The 24,247-nt window shown below is 37.0% G+C and overlaps 2 protein-coding genes across 2 annotated transcripts in view; both read right to left on the minus strand.

Annotated features, from left to right (window-relative positions):
- sergef (secretion regulating guanine nucleotide exchange factor) overlaps positions 1–3,601 on the minus strand; it is a 12,771-nt gene extending 9,170 nt beyond the window's left edge. Inside the window, exons 1-4 of the mRNA XM_042496011.2 lie at positions 3,412–3,601; positions 2,999–3,137; positions 1,769–1,921; positions 12–106 (exon numbers count right to left, since the gene is read on the minus strand). Of these exons, the coding sequence (XP_042351945.2) occupies positions 12–106; positions 1,769–1,921; positions 2,999–3,137; positions 3,412–3,579 (555 nt within the window). The 5' untranslated portion in view covers positions 3,580–3,601. The remainder of the gene's footprint in view (positions 1–11; positions 107–1,768; positions 1,922–2,998; positions 3,138–3,411) is intronic.
- A 1,126-nt stretch (positions 3,602–4,727) lies between these two features.
- Positions 4,728–12,541, minus strand: tph1a (tryptophan hydroxylase 1 (tryptophan 5-monooxygenase) a). Its single transcript, XM_042495997.2, has 11 exons — positions 12,376–12,541; positions 9,961–10,098; positions 9,596–9,779; positions 9,414–9,514; positions 9,265–9,332; positions 8,963–9,159; positions 8,709–8,844; positions 8,489–8,615; positions 8,299–8,394; positions 5,790–5,923; positions 4,728–5,681 (listed from the first exon to the last, which is right to left on the minus strand). The coding sequence occupies exons 1-11, from the start codon at positions 12,463–12,465 to the stop codon at positions 5,507–5,509; spliced, it is 1,446 nt and encodes a 481-aa protein (XP_042351931.1). The 5' UTR covers positions 12,466–12,541; the 3' UTR covers positions 4,728–5,506.
- Between the last annotated feature and the right edge of the window lie 11,706 nt (positions 12,542–24,247).

Below are 24,247 nucleotides of genomic sequence, written 5' to 3' on the forward strand. Positions count from 1 at the left end.
TGTGTGCTCACCTCAACATCTAGCAGATCAGCAGAGTGTTTGACTGTTTGTCCAACACCTAGTTGTCCAAATGCATTGGAGCCACATGCCAGAACTCGACCACAGTCTGTCAGTGTGACATAGAAAGAAAGAAAAATATATCTCCATAAATGAAACACACTGTAATATATTTAACATTTGGATGGGTGGAAAGTGGTTCCATAGTTCGTCTGTAATTCCCATTTTTAAATTTACTGATGCCTCTTATCCTGCACACCCATCAGACTGAATGCTTGTTTTATTCCCTTTTTATTTTATTTGTTTGTTTTTGTTTCTGTTTTTTCGGTGTTCCACTCTGTCTTCACTCTTATTGTATGTCTTTGTATCACTTTATATAATCTATTTTTCCTGTTTATTATGTCCTGCACTTGCCTTCACTTGTTCTGTTATCACCGTATTTCACAATAAAGGAGGGAAAAATAGTACTGTGCTATGAATTCTGGGTAACTCCCTCAAGCAAAGTCTGTAAGACTGCAGACTTACAGAAGGTGGGGCCTGAGGGCAAAGCCAGTCTGCATAAGAGCCCTCCAGCTATTGTTTTTTTTAGGACTGTGAATATAATGCTGCATTCACATCATGTGTCAACTAAACTAAACACAGATGTATGGTTGCAGAGACGGTTAAACGATGGTTAAAAAACACTACACATTGATAATATAGCCCTATAGTCATAAAATATGGGTTGGAACTGGCTGAAATGAGAGTTTATATGTTTTTGCTGTTTCAAGCACTTCTGTATCATTAAGCATTAAGATGGATATAATGGCTTTTTCAAAAAAATCTCCCAGTCATGATTACAAACTGGATGATGGCATGCATGGAGTTTATAAGTCACGGCAAGGCAGCTTTGTTTGTATAACACATTTTATACAACAGGGTGAGTCAAAGTGCTTTACAGGGCAATTAAAATATAAAAACATAATAAAGGATACAGATTTACAATGAAAGAGTAAAGAGATAAGACATAAATGGTTAAAATTATTATTAAATGATTTTAAAACATGTAAAATAAAAATCATCCTAAAAAATGTGCAGATAAAATGTGCAAGAATAAAAAGATGATCTAAAATGATATAAAATCCAGTTTAAAAATAAGTTTGCAGTCATTAGTGGGTGGAGGATGTGGTGTAAAAAAGTCAGAAATTAGTTTCTTCCTTATGACGTGAATGCAGCGTAAGAGTGTGGGTCTGTGAGGACGGCTCCTATTGTCCACTTACTGCCATCTATTGTAACGTAGTTGCATTATTGTATTAATCAAATGGTTACATCAATTTTACCCTCTGATCACACTCTATTGTATATTCTTAAAAAATAATTCATTTGTTCTTATGCATTTTAATTGTCTGTCCTCTCTTATTTTAGGCTGCTGTGACATCAGATTTCTTTAGATTACATTGGGGAAAAAAGGCAATGAGAAACTTTACCAGGAACTGCAAGAAATGTAGTAGATTTAGAAATTTTTTTTAAAAAAAAAGCTAGGGAAAATGTTTAGGGAAAAACAATATTAATAATTATCATAGCTACATATTGAAAATTTTGAAAACTTTTCTACATTTTTTAAAATTATATATTTCTTTATTTTTCTTTTTTTTTTTAACATTTATACATCGTTTGTGTGCCTTTTTTCAGGTAATTTTCTTGTACTTTTTTTCTTTGAAACTAGGAAAATCCATCTAAACATAGCAAGTATAAAACTGAGCACTTAATACCGATGTTAAATTGTTCTCACCAGTTAGAAGAAGAGTAAAATCCCAACCACAGGCTACTTTTGTGACCCTCTGACTCAGGCTGGGACAGAGCTGAAGAGTTGAGATGTCTGCATTGTGACCAAGTCCCAGCTGGCCTCTGTGGTTCTGTCCACACACAAGCACCTCTCCATTCTCTGTCCAACACAAAATACATCACAAACATAACACACTCATTCATCCATTGCCTATTCATGTATAGAACATTTAGATCAGACAGTTACTTCTAGGAGATGAAAACCTTCAAAACAAGAAAACTGCACGCTGACTGCAAACCATAAATGTATATGAACATTCGATGGATTGAAATGAGCTTTATGTTATTTTAGTGTTCTTAGTTCTGAAACAGAAAATGTGCTCACACTGTCAGACAGTCTTGGTTTTTATTGGATTAATGTTTACTGACTGACTCTTTCTGCTCAGTGTGCTCTTTCTTGTCATTTATTTTTTGTTGCATTTTTCTGTAAAATGTTCATTTAGGGGTTTTGTTTGTTTGTTTGTTTATTTGTTAGTTTGCTTTCTGGCCTCTGGCTTCTCCCCCTCTCCTGACACATTTTTTTTTCATTCATTTGGATTTTTTGCACTTTTTGTGTGCACATAAAAGAAACTAAATTAAACTAGCGGTGCCTTTGCCGTGTCACTGGTCTTGAAGTGATAATTTAACTTTTTGGTTTCAGTTGCACTTATTTAATAAATTGTTAGTATTTGCACTTTAACCTTGCAGAATATTTTATTTAATTGTGATCTAAGCCTACGTATTGTTTACATTTTGTGAAATAGAATAAAACAAGTTTAGAAAATTATTTTAACAAAGGTAACTAAATGTTACACAGTTTATAACATTTATAAATTTTAGCACATTTTCTCAGTCATTTCCTTGTTTATTTTGTTTTTTGCTTTCCATTTCTTGCAATGGTACTTTGTTTTTGTTCGTAACTTTTTACTAAGTTCTTGCTATTTTTTTGGGGGGGTCATTTCTTGTTAGGTGGGACATTGCTTTCCTTGTATGTTTTTGGAAGAAACGAAGTCGCTCTGCTTAGGTTTCAAAGGGTTAACAAAGCACTGTCAACAACATTAACTATTGACTTAGTTACCCCGGCGGAGGGCGCCACATGATCAAGGCTTGTTCAGACTTGGTTCGCGTCACTGAACACACGTTAGCGGGATTGTATTTTAAAGGAAAAGTGCGGTTTAGAGGTGAACAGTAAACTTACCGGTGATGAGCACGGAGTGACCTCCACCGCCGCACAGAGTCCGCACGGCACGGTTTAGCAGAGCAGTGCTGTCAGACAGCCGGGGCTCCGACAAGTCCTCCACATGTCCCTGTCCCAGCTGCCCGTAGCTGTTAGCTCCCTGACGGACACAATACTCGCGTTAAACGTTAGCAATAACGGCAATGACTGTGAGTTAACCGGTAACTTTAACTAAATCTTTACATCTCTTTGTTTACTCCGTACTTGTATGTCGAAGCTGGTCAGCTAGCTGTTAAGCTAACGTTAGCAAAAGTGCTAAGACAACGCTCCTCACCGAAGTGTCACCATGCCGGTGGTGATTATCCAAGTTTCTAAAACCACTCGGCCAGAAACACACAACTTTAATACTTTGACGGCGAATATAACGAACTTACCCACGAGTGTAAACAAAACTCCGTCCGCGAGCTCGTTTCTTTGGTTTCCATGAGTAACGTGGCATCATGTTTTGCGACACTGTCGTGAAGTTTGCTACCAGCAGATGTTTGAATGTTAAAACGCGGAATTTTGGACATTTTGTGTTTATTAAGACTCGGTAATAACATTTACAGATAACGTTAGGGTGAAGTTACCCATCTAAACGTGCACTTAGTAGTCAGTGTAGTACAGTCACTTTTCTTAAACTTTTGTTTTAATGTTTAGCCAATTTAGTCTGTAAAAAAAAAAAAAAAAAAAACACTTCTCGATGCAACGCAACACAGTTTATCACCACAAACAGCCTCTAAAATGACCATAATGTTTATTAACACTTCTCTGAGTATTTTGAGAGTATTTTTTAATCTCCGTCATGGTAGTAACAACTGGCAACTGGGTGTAGAGCCACAACCAGTGTGTAGAGTTAAATGTATCGGTAAGGGACTGTTCGTTATTTATGAGAGGGCAGGGGGTGGTGCAAAACGGGGGAGGAACTAAGAAACATTTTTTAAGCTTTTGAGAGGTAGTTATGATTTTTTATTTATTTAGGGCAGGGACGTCCAACTTAAAACTGGGGTATTTCGTATTTATTTTAAATACCCTCAGAATTCCCCAGACCACAAGTTTGTTTTAAAAAGATGTTTTATTTAAAAATCTCTGAAATCACAAAATTCATGATGGCTAGAAACTGAAATATGGTGATTTACGGTGGAGGGAATGTCATGCATTTCCCCTCAGTCGATCAGGCAGGCTGAAGGAGAAATAATTGTATCTCCAAAAAAAAAGGAAGGAAAGAAAGAAAAGAAACATGTTGCACCCCAGCAAGCCCCCTCCCTAATAACTAAAGTACAGTCTCTCAGCTACCTTATTGCAATGTCTTAATGTAATCAGATTTCTTCTTAAGATGGCTAGAGGACCCTTGATTTAACACTGAAATTTTATATTTGTGAACTTGTATGTATCTAAGACAAAAACTTTTCAAGCCTAAAGAACCAGTCACCAATTCAGCATCCAAGAAAACAACTTCAAAAATGTCAGTCAGTGTCACTATAGTTCATTTCATATGGTCCTTGGGTCAAAGGGCTAATTATTTACAACATTTAATTGAGATTACACAAGCTTCAACCTGAACGCAGCTATCATCACTTTCAGGGTCCTCTCTGTCATTCTGTATCTCCACGATCATCATCAGCATCTTCTGCAGCATCATAACAAAGCCATCGCCACGAGGACAGCAAGAACTAACGAGTCAGCAGGTAACACACCGTTTGACACACTGTGAAGACACAACTTATTTATTTATTTTTTTCAATAGTTTCAAATACATAACCTACTCATAATATCTGTGTTTCTTTACAGTAGAAAAATAATGTTTTGATTTCAGGAGTACTGTTATTATATTCACTTCAGGAGGAGGTATTCAAAATCATCACTGTAACATGAAATAGATCGAGGAGCATGGGCCACGTCTGTCGAAATCAGTCATGAAAACAATCTTTTAACACCAGATTTCACTTTCATAATTTCCCTCAAAAATACACAAAAAGGAACATGATACACAAAAAGAATACAAACAAGGTACATTTTATACATATCACTGAAGTTAGGAAGATTAAACGTGAAGAGGAAGAAGAATACAAAAAAAATCACATGAAAATATACAACAACAGAGATAACAACAGGATGAGGAAATCACATCTGTGTCTGTAACAGCTGGGGAGGGTTTAAATGGGTACCAAAGTAAAATGAAAGCATGTTGACTTCTTGCAATACAGAAGCTGACTGAGCCAAGAAGAAAAACGGTGTCTCAGGTGAAGCAGCTCTTTGGGTTTGTGCAGTTTATTGATTTCAGTGGCTAAAAATACCTAACACACCTCTGTGAATTGTGTAAGACAAAAACCATGCAGTGGGGACAACAGTGTTTTTTCCAAAAGCAGTGCACATTCATTGTACTGACGAAGGGCGATACACAAGCAGCATCTCTACGGCGGTGCTTGGGGGTGACACGGCGAGCGTTGATGGACTGTGGGTGGATAACTTCAACTGGAGTGTGGGCAGTCAGACACCCAGCTGCTTGTTCAGCCGGATGAGGGCGTCACCGACGATGTCAAGCTCATGCCGAAGTTCCTCCACCACGCTGTTGATGCTGGAAGTGTCTTTCAGCACATCCACACTCTGGGTGTAAGGGTTGTATCGGACTGTGAAGGGACGCTTAATAGTCTTGGCAAACTCCCTGAAATGAACATATCATCAGTGACTGTTCTAGATGTTTTGCTGTTTATCTACCAATGCAAGTTCATTATACATGTCTTGTGTTAAATGACTGAGAAACTGAGCTCACCTCATCTTGACTTTGGCTTCCTCAAAGCTGTCTGACACAAAGTAGACATCCTGAAACGTTGTGATGATGCATTCTTGTTTGGATGTAACTTTGGGGTCAAAAGGCATTATCCTTGCATTGCCAGAGAGTGCATGCTGTAATAGAGAAACACAGTACAGACATTGCAACCGGTGTATGTAGTAAATATCGGGGTCATTTAATTAAAAGTACACCAGTCTGTTTATAGATGTTTCAAATGAAAGAGTGGCTCTATCAAAGGAACCATGTAAGCTTTTATCAGCAATTATGACCACTACAGTCAGGATTTTTTCTTAAGTGCTTTCATACCTCTTTAGGCATGAAAAAGTATTTTTTTCTTAAATGTGCATTTTTCAAGGAGTTTTTCTATGGAGCCAGATCAGGCCAAAAGGTTTGTTAATTTAAAAAATAATGATTGAAAGGATAGAATTTTATACTCAAAGTTCAAGTTTTGTGCTTGAATTAATTATATGTATAAATTAACAAACCGTTTGGCCTTGATCTGGCTCCATATCTTTCCACGTGTCCACTTAAGTGTACATCATATTTTTGAGTTGATTATGAAGAAATATAAACTTAGAATTAGAATGACATATAATGTCAAAGCTAAAAATTATAGATTTTTTCATGCAGTTTTTTTTTTTACATATGTGAACATAGTCTCAGAGTTCAATGCTATGTAAAAAGGCTGAACTGCTCCTGACTTGCTCAGCCTCTCGCTGATCTCTTTCCACGCCTCACTCAGTCACTCCACCTTTTGCTCTTGACCTAAGCCTCCGCCTCCCCCTGTTTAACTGTACATGTTTTCAATGAACATTTTATACAAAATATTGGGAAAATATTGTTTCTATTGCAAAACTGCAAATTAAATGTTAATAATATAAATAAATTGATGTACAACCAAAAAGTTACTGCAAATTAAGTATTTTTAGTGACAAAAGTGTAGTGTAACAGCAATTGTGTTAATTGTAGATAAAATATAGCCAGTGATGCATGATCCAACATAAAATTAATACTTGGAAACTTTAACAGCTGTATTGCTCCTTAATTGCTACTCTTGCCAAATTTTATTTACCTTCAAGGGCTAAAAAATTGATTTAGGATAGTATTGTGATATTTTACCCACAAATATTGTATTGTATGCACAGATGCATGTCTTTTATTGTACATATTATTCATATTGCAAGTATGAATTAATCTTTTTTTAACCTACTAGATAAAGAAATTGCTTTATTAGTTCACTAGATACACTTTGTTTTAAGAAAAATGACTGAAGTGAGGTGGATGGACTTTGAGAAAACATGTTGAAAAAGTTTTCCTCTGGGGGCATAATTTTCTGTTAAAGGGATAATAAACTGAAACATATTGCAATACATGTTATCACAATACTTAGTATATTGCAAAACATTTAAAATCGCAAAATTGTATTTTGATTTAAGTATCAGGATAATATTGTATTGATTTTTTTTGTACTGGGGCCTCTGATTATTCGCGCCACTAGTCTCCCACTGCAGAGGGATTAGGAAGATATTCCTGAGCTGCACAGTGTGTGTGTGTGGTGTGTGTGGCATTCTGTCGGCCATCTTGGTTTAGAGAGATCTGTATTGCATTCACAATGGCTGAGCAGTTGGCAGCAGTGTATGGCATGAGGTACTGTGGTCCACTGTAAGGGTTAATGTGCAACTATAGCATCAAAACCCACACATGTACAAGATAATGGCTTTTGAACAGCTGTCCACTGCAATATGCATGAAAGGGTTATATTTGTCATATTACAAGGGGCGCTTTAAGATTAAAATGTTTGCATATAGCCAAACCTCTATAGTGACTTTTTTTCCCTCAATATAATTATATTAACCCTTTAAACCCTGGCTCAGCATCAGATGTCTTATACTGCATTCACATGCCTTTCACAAGCTATTTAACCCTTTGAAACCTGTGTGATTTCTTTTGAAAATATTAGAGAAAGGGGAATAAGAAACTTGGCAAGAAATCTTCCACAAATTTGCAAGAAAATAGTAAATAGTGACAAGAAAATGACCTGAAAATTAGTTTTAAAAAGGGGTGGATTATTAGAAAATTATGATATAACTTGGGAAATGTACAGTAAATTATATGTGATCAGAAATTATGTTACAGAAAAAAAAAGAGATTTTTTTTCTGGATTTTTGGGGGTCATTTTCTTGTTTGTTTTTTTGCTTTTTACTTTTCTTTTGTGTGTTTTTTTTTCAGATAATTTTCTTGTACCTTTTATTATTTTTTTGCTGATTTGGAGAACTGTCTTTAGTTGCTTAGGGCCTTCTCCCTATGTTTTTAAAAGAAATCAAACCAATATGTTCAGGTTTCAAAGGGTTAATAGGTTTGGCTGGTTTGAAGGAGGGTGTATAGGTAATAGAAAGCTGTTAATTTAAATAAGTGTTTCATGATGTTTATAGTTGGAAAATAGTAGGAGGAAGACTTTGTCAGAATGTCCACTGTCCAATGTTTTTACCTTGAGCTCACTGATAGATGACAGCAGTCCTGCTCCGTATGCTCGCAGCTTCCCTTCTTGTTTGCATAGGCCAAACTCCACCGTGAAGAAATAGCACTGTAAAACAGGAGTCAATAAAACAGAACCAGTTACAACAGTTCATCCAAATTTTATATTCGAGTAGAAAATTAGATTTTTCAGTGTCACTCACTGTGGCCAGTTTCTGAACGGAGTCATCCGAGGCCCCGAGTGAAGCAAGACCAATCTCCTGAGAAAACTGGGCAAAGCTGGGCTCTGCCAGCAGTGGGACGTGTCCCAGCAGCTCATGGCATGTGTCCCTTCATAATGAAAGATAACAGAATATTAGAGCCAATAGCTTTATATGAACATTTGCATCCTATTTTCTAAATAGAGCTCTGTGCGTTACTCACGGCTCTGGAGTGTATAAGGGGTCGGAGCTGTGCCGCACATACTGGGTACAGTGGAATACCCGGAAGGCCAAACCAGCGAGGAAGTCCCGTGGGGACAGATAACCGGCCACAGGCCTGATGGTGAATCCGGTGCGCTCTGAGAAGATAAGACATTGAAAACGCATATGAGTAACTACATTTACAAAGCTCCCCAAAAGTTTTTTTTTAAATGACATGTATGATTTTTGTACTTGAAGCAAAATTTAATAACGTACCCCTGAGGAAGCGGGACACATCCTCCAGCTGAGGGATGTTGTCCTCTCGAAATTCACAGTATTTGGACAGCAGTGGCAGGTTCTTCAAGTATTCCCGGCAGGCGTGGGTGGGGTACAACTTGTTGAGCTCCCTGTACACAACTCCCCAAGTCTTCACTTCCTCTTCTGTGAACTCGATGCGAGGAATGGGATCTCCACTGCAACATAGTAATAATTCTATAAATATCACTAAAAATGTCACAGATTTGCAATTTTAAACTATTTAATGTATTTAAACGTTAAAATATACTACAAGTACTCACTGTTTGAAGGCCATAGCAAGATCAGCAAAGTACTTTCGCCTTTTCCGGTAGACATTGTCCTTGAAACCCTGATCGAGAGGAACGTAGAGGGATATTAGAATGCTTAAAGGAGATTGCATTTCTAAGTTTTCTGATCTGTGCCAACATACCGGATGATCCGCATCCAACTCAGAGCCATACATCAGGACACGGTTAGCACACTTGTCCAAGTCTGAGATCTTCTTTGGGAACCAAGGAACATTATACATATCTGAGAAGAGAGAAGAAAAATAAGTTGTTTGCTAATTATATGGTCTTGAATCATATATTTGTAATGCAGGATTTCATTTACCTTCCTCTTCTAGACAAGAGTTATCTGGAGGCTCCATATCCACCACGTTCACATGCTTTCGAAGCAGCTGGATTATTTCATTCAGTTGTTCGTGGTTGCTGTCGCAGTCCACAAAAATTTCAAACTCAGAGTTGCGTCTTTTGGATTTTCTGGACTCTATGTGCACAAGGTTGACATGATTTTCCTGCAAGAAAAAAATCATGTTTAGAATAATTTTTAAGTCATCTACATTTACTTTAGCATTAGTATAATAAATAAAGAAGTTACTGGTAGACGTATGTGTAGTATGAAAATGTTATTCTATAATGTAGATGCTATGTTCCAAAGGTATTAGTAACAGGAGAGAGCAAAAACTTTTTCCTCACCTGGAAGAGTTTGAGCGCCTTTACTAGTCCTCCCACTTCATTCTTGAGAGAAAAGATGATTGTTGCTCTCCCTTTCTCTGATGTATTCTTCTTTTCAGTTGAGTTTTCTTCAATTTTTGTGAATGTTGATTTGTTTATCTGAAAACAGCAATAAAAGACAATCAGATTTTCATCTACCACGAAATATCTTCCTCATTCAACAACAAATAGTAGCTCTCCTCTGATGGTCATGTGAGAAGATATTCAACTTTTATCCACTTTTTTATGCATATGTGATTAATTCACTCTTTCGTAGATAGATTGTAAAAGCAAAGAACTAATTGCAAAATGAAAAATCAACTTGTTTTGGAAATATGGCCACTTTATTGCCATGTTCTGTGCTGCATAGTTTCAGTAACACTTTAACATTGCAGAAGTCAAAGAAAAATACACTGTTGCCTTATTCGATTTATACCTAACATTAGTGAATTTCATATAATACATAATTCAGGGCAGGTAATGACATAAATGCACCACTTCTAATCACTGAAGATCAGTCCAAAAATCCCATGAATATCTTTTCTTCTGAAAATGCAACAGACTAAATAAATAGTAAGTAGTGAGGGTTAGTCACAGAGAACTGCTGCAGAAGTATTTTGGTAATCCTGAGAAAGGAATATATATATATATATATATATATATATATATATATATATATATATATATATATATATATATATATATATATATAATTTAATAATTTCATTTGTGATATGGACAGCATTTTTAGTATGTTTTTGTTGTTAGATAAATGTAAATGAAACATGTCATATTAATGCATTAGATCCATGTGTAGAAGGCGCTGAGATTTCAGGAGGCTAACCAGCCCCTGATGTGTTTTTTCAGCACCTTGGACAGCGTTCTCACGTTGACGCGTGGCTGTGCGCGCTGCACACGCGGAAAATTCATGATAATCCTTCATCAGACTTTGGAAGCAGGACTGTAACGTGCCAGCAGCAGCACAGAACAACTAATCTGTTTTGACTGGCTGCAAAACAGTCACTTTAGTCGTAGCATATATCTGTGCTGCTACATTAAATTTGCTTCAGATATATTACATCTACATAGTGTAAACTGGTTTCCTTAAGGGGTGTAAAGGAAGGAACCGGTCATAAGAATCAGTTAAATTCATTCATTTGCTGCCTACCACATTTCGTCCTTCGAGCATTGTGTAGACAGCGCGGCAGACCAGTTTTCGGTGCAGTCTTGTCGGTAGTATCCCTGAATGCATCAGTGTCTTGAGTCTGGATCAGGACGCTCCTCGGGGTCAACTCTTTGCGTCTCGGTTTAACGAAGATGAACCTGTCTCTGTCTCAAAGAATCGCCTTACTGCAATCTCATTTAGACAGCGGGGAAGCCTATTATTAGCTCCCTGCATGTTGAGATCTTAGCAGACATTAGGCAACGTTTAATCGCTGCAGCGCGCAGGGTTTAGGCTGCAAAATGCAATGGTTTTACGCACACGTGGACTTTATCAAACAATTTTCCCTTTCTTAATGTCAGCTGTGTTAATGTTACTTACACACAGCTTTAAATGCATTTTTAATGTGCACATTAAAAAGTCCATGTAATTTTAAATTTTAATCCGCAGTTAAGCCTAATTACAGCTGCTTAATCAAATCTTTTTCTCCCTTTCTCTCTCTCTCTCCTCATTGTGACACAGAAAATTGCTGTTTCACAATCATTCACATCATTACTGTTTGTCAGGAAATGCCTAAAATCCATTTAGAGCCACGTGTTTAAGATGCATGAAAGTTTGCAGGTGAAGGTCACAGACACAATCGGATTGCCTGCTGTAGCTTCAGACGTTTGATCACAGTTTAGAGAACAATATGTATTGTTCAATTACTCGATTATTTGATGTATTTTTTGCTTAAGAATTTTTGCAACCTTGAAATGGAAAGGCGCGCTTATAACAAAAAAAATGCCTATATGTCCGAATGTATGTAATGCAATCTACTTGTTTAAATCTATTTATTCAGCATGGCTTTTAAAAATGCGTCCTGGCTGCCATTCTCCCCTGTGCGTAATGGAGACATCACAGACTTTGTAGGTTGATCGGTTTATCTCTTTTTTTACTGTAATCGGTAAATGTCGAGCAGGTTGAGCAATAATGAACCTTTCATGACATGAAACTAGGGGTAACCTACTTTAACCTTCTTAACCCTTTGACGCAACAAACTGCTAACAAAACGGCTTAAATTAATCTGCGCTGACGAGAAAGTAAAGGCTTATTTATAAAGTCGGGCTGCCCACCTTTGTCAAAATGCACACATGCAAGAAAAGTAATTCACCGTCATGGTTTCTCAACGAACTGCTCAAAGCATCCGTGCTGCTGCCTGTTTCAAAGTTTTTTGTTTCTTTTGAAGCTCTTACCTCATTGTTCAGCAGTTTCTCTTCAAAGCCAATGTTCATGGAGTCAAAAGATCTTCCTCGACGTGGTCCCTCGTTTTTGTTTGAGTACATGTTAAAGTGCAGCTGGGTTATTTGCCTTTTTTTATGTAGTGCAGATTATCTAAATAACCACCGTTATGCAAAGTGGCCTGTCTACCCCGAGAAGCAGCGCGCTTTGCTATTTAACCACGGAGAGAGAGAGGAGGGGGCAATAATCTCACCCACAGCAGCAAATGGAAAAAGAGCGGTGCGGCTCACGTCATTGGGGGAAAAAGGGTATCTTTTATTTCAACTAAAGGCCCGAAAAAACTTCAATGAGATCAATCACAGATTCTGATTTTGCCTGGAGAATAAAATACCCGATTAGACTGTTTTTTTATTAGAAATGTCAACGTGTTTGACAAAAAAGTGCAGCAGTTATCATTAAAAGTGTGTCATATTCTTATATTTTATTGTGCTAAGCTCCATCTGCATGCATTCAAAAATTAAACAGCAAATATGGAAAACGTGTCATTGTACACATTTCATTTGTATGCTGATGGACTCCTCATGTTGACACAAGCAGTTAATTCTTTTTCTTTGTTGACACCTTGAGACTAAGAAGAGGTCAAGGTTTAAGAGGATTCAAGCGAAGCCCACCAGCCTTCATTGTACAGTGATCCAAACCTGCCCCCCTTCTAAAATCCTCTGCACCGTAAGCACCTCGTGCTCTCATGCACATAGCACGAATAACCTGCATGTTTTCCTGCCTTTAACACCGTGAGCCTTTTAATAAGATCAAGGCAATCAGTGCAAAGAGCCTTGGAGGCCTCTGCAAGCCCAATCAAGAAGAGACAGCTGTAAAATAGGCCTCATTACTTTAAACAGATAACACCCCTATTCTCTCTACAAGCTGCAGTCACCTCACCACTAGGATAGGTAAGGTGGCAGGGTATTCCATGATACATGTGGCTGATGCACATGCTGCTTGTCTCAGGTGGTCCTGGCCTGTGGCACCCGTGACAGATGCTTTACACAACAAAGGAGTCAGTGAGGGGGACTTCCTCCTCTTGGAAACTGAATCCAGATCTGTTCTCAGATGTTAGACAGAGCTGAAGCAAGGCAGAGCTTTCATTATGCATTTTTTTAGAATATAAAGCATTGTATGATATGGGCATCCAGTCTTTTCAGGTGGAAGAACAGACTCTATAGCTCAATCGCCGTCAAAACACATCAGTTCATATTAACAGAGGAGTCAGTCTTCTTCTGTACAAAAAGACCTCTCCAGTACATATACCAGTATGCATTGCTCATAAAGTTAAATCCCCCTGTAACATCACCAGAGCACGAGTGAACATGTTTACCTGACTGTTGGTTTAAGCTCTTTATCACCTGCACCTACAAAGGGCAAACAGTTCTGCTTCAGTGTTCAAACACAATAAAGCCGAACTACAAAACACAGCAAATCAACAATGAATATTTGTGAAAGGTAACCTGAAATACTGTGTTTCTCCATTTTACCTCTGCTTTGAGTTAGTGTTAGCCACATCAAGAAATAACAACAGTAAACATATGTTATGTTTTCACATGGTTTTTTCATAAAAACACAGGCCTGGCTTATAGAAACACTCTGCAGTAGTGTTGTCAAAAAATATCAATTTATCGATACATAATGATTTTGAATATTTGAAGTTATTTTAATATACATCTTCTCCTGTATCAATACTATTTATACTACTTTGTCTCTCCTCTCTTCAACAGTGAGTTGACACACATACACACCACTGCAGTGGAGTCCACAGCCCTGCCTCTCCTCTCTCTCTCTTGCTCTCTGTCTGCTCAGTTTAATTCAGTTCAATTCAAAGTGGCTTTATTGCCTTGGGAAACAAATTTTTACATTGCCAAAACAAGTATAAAATGAAAACAAAAATGAAAGCACAATAATTAGAGACCTACGAGAAGAAAGCTATATGAAAAAAATGTATGCCCTCAATGTCACATTTTCCCAAAGTATCAAAAATAGTACTGAATATATTCTCTTCTAGTACTGTTTTAGTATTGTGTCTAAATTATAAATTCCCACATTGTAACAACACAACTCTAAAGTAGACATAGGAATATATGACAATGTAATGTCATGATTATCATGGCCAAAATAATTGCAAATCACAATATTATCTCAATAACCATCAAAATATGCCCAAAACTCTTTAAATGCTACTAAAACATCCTGGAATTACTTTGTCTCACACTTAGGTTAAGAAACGCCTTTTTTATTCCATTTTATCCCAGTTAGGACTCTCATTAAAAACAATCAAACAGGCTCTCGGCTGTTTGAAATGGCATCATATATTTCAGTATGAAATGTGCTGATGCCTGATTAAGATCTTTTGTGTGTTTTGAGGTTGATATGTATGTTGTTTTGTTTTTTTTAGTGCTGTTTGTCCAGCAGTCTCTTTCACCACAATCAACAAATTGATTGAGTGATTTTTATCGCAATCTATGATAAATTGCATATTTTCCTTACTTTGCAGTTAGCCAATCTTTGGTTTTTATTGGCATCATAGTAAATATTAGGGTTGAAAAAGTCAGTTGATTAGTTGATAGAAATTCATTCACTTGGCAACTCTTTTGGTTAATTAGTCATTTAAACTCAGGTAAAAATATTCTCATTTTCAGATGTGAAGACTTTCTACTTTTTTATTTGCTGTATCATTGTAAATTTAATATTGTATTTTCAGACTGTTGGTCAGAAAAATCAAGTGCTTTGAGATGTGATCTGAGAAACTGTGCTTGTAGTTTCTTACTTTTCTGAAATTGTAGCGACTACAAAATATCAATAAATAATAATAATAATACCTTATTCATTTAGTGCAAATTATAACAAAGCAGAAACTGAGGATAGGCAAGAACACAGTAGTATTAAAAATATATCAATAAAAAGAAACTTAAAATTGTATAAAACAGTACTGTCATTAACTATTGTGGTAATAAAAGAACATTTTAATAAACAAAATTTGATTAAGGTGACTGAGCTGACGCATGAGTCAGAGTAGTATGACATTTATTTATTGTCCCAGCTAGTGGTGCTACCTGCTAACTGGACAGCATCAACTGTAGTCCAAACCTCCTATTCTCTTTGTCATATTTTCATGGTGATGAGCCTTGATTCTGACACAGTGTTATAAAATGTAAAGCAGCTAATCCACACTGTGCTCTGACTGTAGAGAGTCAACATGGCAATCCAAAATGCAGGGAAAGAAAAAAGACTTCTTTTACTCTTTATTTGCGGCAATCCATTCACACCAGAATACGTCAGTGAACGTCAAGTGGGCTCCTGCTGCCTAAAGCAAATAATACAAAGTATTGCTGTCTGCTTAGTTACCAGAGGAAAGAAAAGACAGTGGAAAGAACAAAGCCTACTGAATGCTATGGCCCTGATATTGTTCATGATTCAGTAATTAATGGTGCCTTTCATCAAGCACGTCCAAATCTATTTAGACATTTTCACAGACAACCTGTTTTAAGCTGCACATGCTCCGGCCAGGTCTTTGATCTCCTTGTGTCTTGACAGCTCCTGGATCAGATCTGCTTTATGTAATGTCAGAGGCTCACAGTTTACAAATCATGCATTTTAGATTTTCTACAACACACTATCTCTAATATTATCCTCTTATCATAATAAGGCATGTTTAAATATTAGCGATTCTTATTGATAATGTGATGTAGCTTGTTCCGTCTCTGCTCTGCCATTCAGAGGGTAATTGATACAGGTGCTTTGAGATGCTTTAAGCCATCGAGTACCTTGAGGATGGAACATAACATGAATGCAACATGAATAAGATGATCTGTTGTGGTTCGCTTTCCTGGTGACCCATTTACCTGATGTGGAGAGTGTTATCCAGATAATGAGGAACAGAGTTGGGAGAGTGTGACTGAATCAGCCATTGATTAACATTTTCCAAGGGGAGGATGTAGTTCATTTCCAACACCTGTACTCCATCTGAACTATTGCAAAAATATTCTTCCACGTAGAGTACCCCTGTAATGAGTCCTAAAACCTGAAAATCAGTTAGCATTTCAGCACCTCTGGTTCCCTCTTCTCAAAGTCAGTGGGGTTTTTTTTATGTGTTTTTGGTTAGAGGCCTGAAATAAAGTCTGTGGTTAGTACAAGAGACTTTCATGTTTTTTTCTACGACATAAAATATGTCAGTAAATACCCCACTTGTGAACTTTGAAATTTTAATGTGTCTTTGTTAATAAGTGACAACTTGAAACGACAGAACGTCATCAAGCCGAGCTGTGCCGAACACTGTTTTACAGCCTCATAGTGGTGGCAGCATTAAATCAGATGACCGTGGTGTAGTTCGTTAAGGCCTAACCTTAACTTTTTACTTCTGGCAGTTGTATTTACACTTCAAACATCTTGATGTTAGTGTTCATTTGTGCAAATTATCTTGCTGAACTATTGTTGGAAATGAACTACATCCTCCCCTTGGAAAATGTCACACTCTCCCAACCCTGTCCCTCATTATCTGGATAACACTCTCCACATAAGGTATATGGGTCACCAGGACAGCGAACCACAATAGATCATGTAAGAATGATAAATGTTTGTTTGCCACAAAGCTTTTTTTCTACAGTAAACCAAAATCCAGAGGAAAAATCCCATGGGTTTTTTGACAAGGGAACAAGGTAACTTCCGCATCGGCCTACAGAAAAATGTCATCCCTGGAGCACTCTATTGTTTTCTATAAATTGTGGAAAACGTACTTTATAAAAATGCAAATTAAGATGATTCAGAGTAGGGCTGGAGAAAATCAAATATCATGGTACTCTTGAGCTTGATATCAATATTGCAATAATATTATAAGGTTGGCCGTTCATTTATTCATTTATTCATTACTCCTAACGGCTTGTCCTCGTAAGGGTCACAGGGGGGATGGAGCCTATCCCAGCTGTCATTGGGCGAGAGGCGGGGTAAACCTTAGACAGGTCGCCAGACTATCGCAGGGCAGGTTGGCTATTAGTGCTTCACAAAATATTTTCACAATAAGATTTTTAAATAAATTATCATCAATGAAGGCCAGTTCATGGCATTATGTGTGCATTTGTCCACTTTGGTCAGTGTGATTTAAATGTTGTCATCCACCCATGTCAGCAGTGGTTCGCTTTGACCCTAAACAGACATCCGCATGTAATGGACTTTTTGTGACTGCGTGGACTGTAGACATAGCAAGCACACTGACTGTGCACTCTCCAGTCTCTTCCGTCCAAAAGACTGCTGTCAAGCCAGCTGCAGCCGCCTCAACACATTAAAGTACGTTTTAAGTTGGATATTCAACAGACATTCACTCTACATCGAGTAGCATCATCTAGTTACACTTAGACTCACAGTTGGCAGTAGGAGGACAGTTAGCTCACCTCCCAGCGTTCATCTTTACTGCTGAGGGCTGACACAGACCTTTAATTGTACTGTAAATAACACTGCGTGTGCATCTGCGTGAGCACAGCAGTCCACAGACATTCAATGGGGAAGGTATGCCTGAGCCTTGTGGATATAATGATTACGGGCTCATTAATACTCCCTTTACGTGCAAAAATAGATTCATTTAACACGTCACTGCCTTCATACTTCCACGTGTCCTTTATTTCGACACATACAGCCAGTAGAGGGCAGAGTCAAAGGTTTCATACAACAATAGAGGTGATGGTGGGGGAGGTCATAATAATGACCTTTTAACAGAGGCAGTGTTGTGATGGCAGGGGTCTGTGAGGCCCTTAAATATATTGCAACATGTGGATGAAGAATTTTTTTTCAATATATAATGGATTCATTGAGTTTTTTTGTTTTTTAAACTGTTTTTAAAGTCTTGTGCGGCCATATATTTCAGATGGCACATGCTCAAATTCATCTGTATCCTTAAGCTCTCAGAAAAAGTGCACAAATATGGACAAAATGAACATAGTGTGTGGACAGAATGCCATATCTGTGTCTGTATACGTATCTAACATTGAGCATAAATAAGCCTTAAGCCTCATACACCCATTAGAATATCCAAATTTAAGATGACATCTAATCTTGTATCACAGTATAGATGTAATATTGACTTATTGCCCAGCTCTAATGCAAGATAAATATATTCTTTAAGTACCTTTGCATATTCATCTAAATACATGCACTTATTTTGTAAACTTTAAACAAATTTTTTCCTGGTTTTAGGTGAACTCCGTCACCCACTGTATTGATGTCTTGCCACTCCTAATAGGGCTCTTCATGCTCCATTGTGGTCAGATAACAAGACTACTCAACACATTCACACGTCTCATTACTGAAACCTGCTACTGAGGATAACCAGCCATGGAAAGGCTGCCAAACTGTCTTCAATGCTCACAGGAATAAACTGCTATTATTAATTCATAGTATAACATTGCACATGCTCTTATTTCGGATCTCTCTCTGTAGGTTTTTAGATGCTGCGTGTCAGACATGTCTGAGTGCGTGAGTACTTTGCCATGTCTGCTAGTCTGTCCCAGTTCTGTTCACTTCAATCAGAGGGATTTACTCACAATGTCTGAGCATCAAGCTGCAAGAGATCTCTCTGGCTAATCTCACCCCTTGGTACTGGCAAACTGCCCAACAGGGGCATTACAATCTATTAAAACTGCATTGCATCTCGCTGGGCATTTGGAAGATAAATAATACAAGAATACTACAATAACAGTTGTAATAATACTTGTGGTGTCTGTTTGCAGTCACACCATTAAATCCAGGGCTAAAGTAATGAATGACATTGGTGTACTAATATTCTCAACTGGGTAATGTCAATTTTATTTTATTAATGTGGAGGTTTTGCATCCAAAACTAATTCCTAAAATAGCACAGGAAACAAGCCACAGAGGTTGGCTATAACACTGATGAAAAGATTAACAAAGAAATCAGAACTGAAAAGCTAACAATTAAAAAGCATGTTTTAAAAAACAAAGTAATTCATTAAAAAATGGATCATGCACAGATACTAAGTTGGCTGTTCACATGCAAACATTCAGATTAGCCAAAACTAAACTAATATAACATTAAAGCATAAATAAATAAACACTGAAATTCAAATAAACCAAAACTGAACTAATATCACATTAAAACCATAAACATTTCAATCTCATCTACTGAAATATCTAAACCAAAAATTGGGAAAATTTACTTTTTTCAGCATCAAACCTATATCAAACCTAATTTTTCCATATTATCATGGCCAAAATATTATCACCATATCTATTAAAAAAAAAAACAACTAAAAGACTGTCAGTCAAATCCATGTTTACATTTGTTTATTGTGCATTTGTCTTTTTTTTTTTTGCAAATCAAGTTCGCTCAAAATATGAGTGTAGGGTGGTGGAAAGAGAGGCTGTAACCACAATGTATTAATGACTAATTTTATTTTGGTTACATGTATCATGTAAAACATTATTTACCACTTTTTTTTTTTTCAATTAGTAACCGAAAAAGGAATAGGCTGAAGCCCAAGGTTTATTTTTGTCCATCCTAAATCAACCAAAGGATAACCTAGAATAACAGCACCACCAAAGAAACAAAATAAATGAATAAACAACAAAACTCATAACACTCTCAACTGTTGCTCTATTATTTCACTCTACAGTCAGTCCTGAATGGTGTTACATTATAATCATTTTACACTATAATTGGTGATCATTTTACATTTTTAAGCTTTTTTAAAACTCAACAGAAAGTAACACAGTTTCAACTCATCACTGAGTCCCTTCCATAATTTGACTCCCAAAACTGGAATAGATTTATATACATATGAATCATACATATAAGTCATTAAGATGGCATTTGGGGGAGGAAGACAGAGAGAATGGAAAGACGTGAAAATTATTAAAGAGGTGCTGGATTACTTACATGTATTTATTCGAAGTGTATTATTAGCATGAAAGCATAATATGTAATTTTTAAATATCACTTTTATTATCAATACAGTTGTAAGGTGACACCCCCATGTGACATTAATGGACAAATTCATCTATAATTGTATTGTATAGAGCACCTGTAACAAGAACAACTGACGTCCATGTAACATCTATGTAGTGGGATCTATATTTGATTCAGTTTTTTAAACTTATTTTTATTTCAACTCAAGAAAAATATCTGCAAAGGTTCAGTGGATCAGATCAGTTGGGGTGTTTGGTCTTCCTTTCCACTCCACACTGGTGTTATTTGAATTTCCAGACTATTCAAGGTCTTCTGAAAGCACTTCATCAATAGAGTTGCAGTCTTTCACCTGATCCCGAGCCTTGTTTGCACAACTAACTAATCAGAGCAGTGAATGGTCTGCTTACGTGCACTTCCTGTGGCAGCACAGTGTCTCTTTAATTAGGTTCAATTCTTTTCATTGCAGAACAAACAGCAGCATATGCCACTTGGTGACAGGCGTCAGCAGCACACAAGGACAGGACAGGATAGAGCTGCGCCCATAAACACCTGCCACACTCAAACAGGAACGATATATGGAGGGCAAAAAAAGAAAAAGTAAAAGGATAGATTTAAAAAAAAAAGGTGCACTGAGGGTCTGGTGCAGTTTATATAGAAAATAATTTTAAATAAGTTTTAATAATAAATTAGGTTAGGCCATAATTTAAGAGGTAAGAGTAGGTTTCTCTCCTAATACAACATGATTGTCCTAATAGAGGCAATTCAAAACAATTTAAAAACACAAAGGCATTTTTACACAGAAAACACATGCATTCAATTAATTTTGTGATATAATTGTTTCTATAATTTAATATTTTATTTTTATCAGTGTTTTGCCTACAGATTCTTTTTTGACTAAAGGGAGCAATTTAACACTTTCATATATAAGATGTACATAAATATATATAAATATATATAATATATATATATGTAAAGTACATTTAGTTGGTTGATGTCCAGTTTATGTCTACTTCTAACTATCAAATAAAATTGGCAAATACATTTTTATTCATTATTTTGATATTATTTTTGTATTTTCATAATTTATTTATTTATTATTCATTTTTACTTATTATAGTACCTCTTACTATCCAAAGGACACAATTCATATATATATATATATATATATATATATATATATACGTATATATATATATATATATATATATATATATATATGTGTGTGTGTGTGTGTGTGTGTGTGTGTGTGTTTGTATATATATATATATATGCACCATAATAAAAGATGATTTTGTGATAAAGAACCTTTCTGCCATTGCATAAACAACATTGTGTTGCTGACAATGTTGCTATAGACAAAGATTGTACTCTGTAAAGCACTCATGCTGTGTAGTTTATCATTACTATGTCCTCACAGATAAGGTGGTTGAAGAAGCAGGACAGGAAGCTAAGGCAAGTGCAAACACCGACGTCACCGCATCAGTTTTTGTGAGCAGGAAACGTCAGTGTCTTTGATACCCAGGGATCACAGAGGGGAAAGTTTCATTGTGATTCTGTTGACAAGAGATAGAAAGCCAGGGGGACTCAGGAAATGAGCTGAGGGGGGCTTTGATTGCACTCAATAGCATCATGTATCTTTATGAGCACGCTTTGGCCAGGTGGTTTTCAGATAGGTCAGGCCTTGGAATCAAAGGAGGGGGAATGTGGCGCTGCACACGCATTCTTCTTCCCTCATTAGATATCCTGCTCGCCCAGCAACACGACGGGTATTACATCATTGTCAGGGCCGTTTTACACTCAAGAGGGCTTAATTTAGATGAGCCTCGACAAATTCATACATGAAGTTGTTATTTTTATCATCCTGCATAGGTCAATCGTATCTTGTGGCATGACGCAAGAAAACTTCTTAGAAAAACATGTAATGTCCTCAAGACAAGTTCCTGTTTATGTTGAATGACAGACTGTCAATTCAATCCCTTTCACTTCCTTTTTGTTGAGGTTAAAGCCTTTTGTTTGTTTGTGTGTGTGTGTGTGTGTGTGTGTGTGTTTCTCCTCATGTTCAAAATCAAAATATACATGATGGGTGCGTCGTGAAAATTAGTGCTATACTCTTTCCAGGTTACATTAGGGCTTGTATGAGATTTTGACTGATTTTCACACAATTGGGAGACAATAATAGAACACATGTCACTATGAGGCAAAATGTCAGGTTATTTAAAAGAACAGCGTGGGCAGAAGTAAACAGGAAAAAGAAATAACTGACATGCAGCATCAGCATCAGACAGGCCTGACGTGCCTCAGCGCCACTGATGCATATAATGCACCGGCAACACGAGGAACGGTCTGCTGTGTTGTGCGCATGGAGTCAGATCATATCAAGCTGCAGTGAAGACTGGCAGACTGACAATGAAGTTTGGCAGGCCAGCAGGAAACATCTGGGCTTCACAGTGATCTCTGTGACATGACATGCCCGTGAGCAAGGCCTGGAGACAGAACACCCAGCAAAGTGCAAGTCACCGGCCACAAGCAATCTTGAAAGGCCAAGCATGATTGAATCCACATCATTCTAGCCCTTTACAGTACTAACAGGACATGACTCGCAGATCAAGGCGCCGGCCACCTATGTGCATCACAAGTCTAGTCAAAGTTCAGATCGTGTCGAGAGATTGCAGGATTAAAGGCAGGGAGTTTTTTCTCCCATAGGTTGATCTCTGTCTCTAATGAGCTCTGACCATTTCGGGATTTCCATAAGAAAGAGTGTTCTACATATCAATCCAAGCTTTAATTAAAAAGCTGCTATATTCACAGAGCCTTCATAAGCTTGCTGGAAATGCGCAGGTTGTCCTGCTCTTCTCCATGAGTGGGTGAAATGCTGCATTTGGAAACCAAATGAGATCATTGTTGCCAGGCCCGAGCCTTTCATCTAATTTCATTGTCGTTACCATGTGACTGTCATGCTTTGGTAAACACTTGATGTTGTCATCAGCATAAGTACCATTACTCATATGCTTGGAAGGATGACTCAATACACAGTCAGTACTGTTTCATCCTATATTGAAATGTATATTTTCATCCTTTAAAAGAACAGAAACAAATATTACATATTGTGATGGGTGGATTCAATGCTTTGTCATTATGCAGCACAAACCTGGAATAGCTTCCCAAATAATGTTAGAAAAGCCCCGACTCTGACCGCCTTTTAAGTCCAAGCTAAAAACCTGACTTTTTTTTACACTGCCCCCCAACCGATAATGACTGCAAATGAATTTTTAAATGTGATGTTCAATCATTTTAATTAACGTTTGTATCTTTGCTCTTCTTGTCTGCACATTTGTTATTTTAAAATTAAATTTTAATAATCATTTAGTTACTAATTTTACATTTAAGTTCTTTTCTCTGCCCTTTAATGTTTTTTTATTGCTCTGTAAAGCACTTTAAATTATCCTGTTGTATTAAATGGGCTATACAGATGCTGAAGCTGCTTTGCCTTGCCTTGCCTTGCTTAAAGCATTAACCTGCAAACAGCTTTGCTAATTTTGGGTGAAAAATTGGATTTTCCTTAAGCAGGACACATTGCCATTATCATATTATTACTTTGTATTATCATGACAGGCTCTAATACTACAGTTCTGCATGTGCTTTGTGCAAGTGGTGTGGCTGTACCCTTCAGTAGGTACAATCACTGTCAAACACTGCCTCTCTGTTTTATTTTCAAATGTGTTAAAAATAAGTCAATGAGAATGCACTATGTGTGTTATGTAGGCTATATCACCATCAAAGTTATAGTTTTTGTAAAGTGTGTGTCTAAAATGTTGTAAAAAACAACAAGCTGTTTAGTATGTGTAATTAGTTATGTATCTCTCAAACTTGAAATGCTTTTTGTCAGAAGCCAAAGGTATACATTATACAATATATTACATAGAC

This window comes from Plectropomus leopardus, chromosome 7, assembly GCF_026936395.1.
Source record: "Plectropomus leopardus strain MGB_pleo_1.0 chromosome 7, ASM2693639v1, whole genome shotgun sequence".
NCBI lineage: Eukaryota > Metazoa > Chordata > Actinopteri > Perciformes > Serranidae > Plectropomus > Plectropomus leopardus.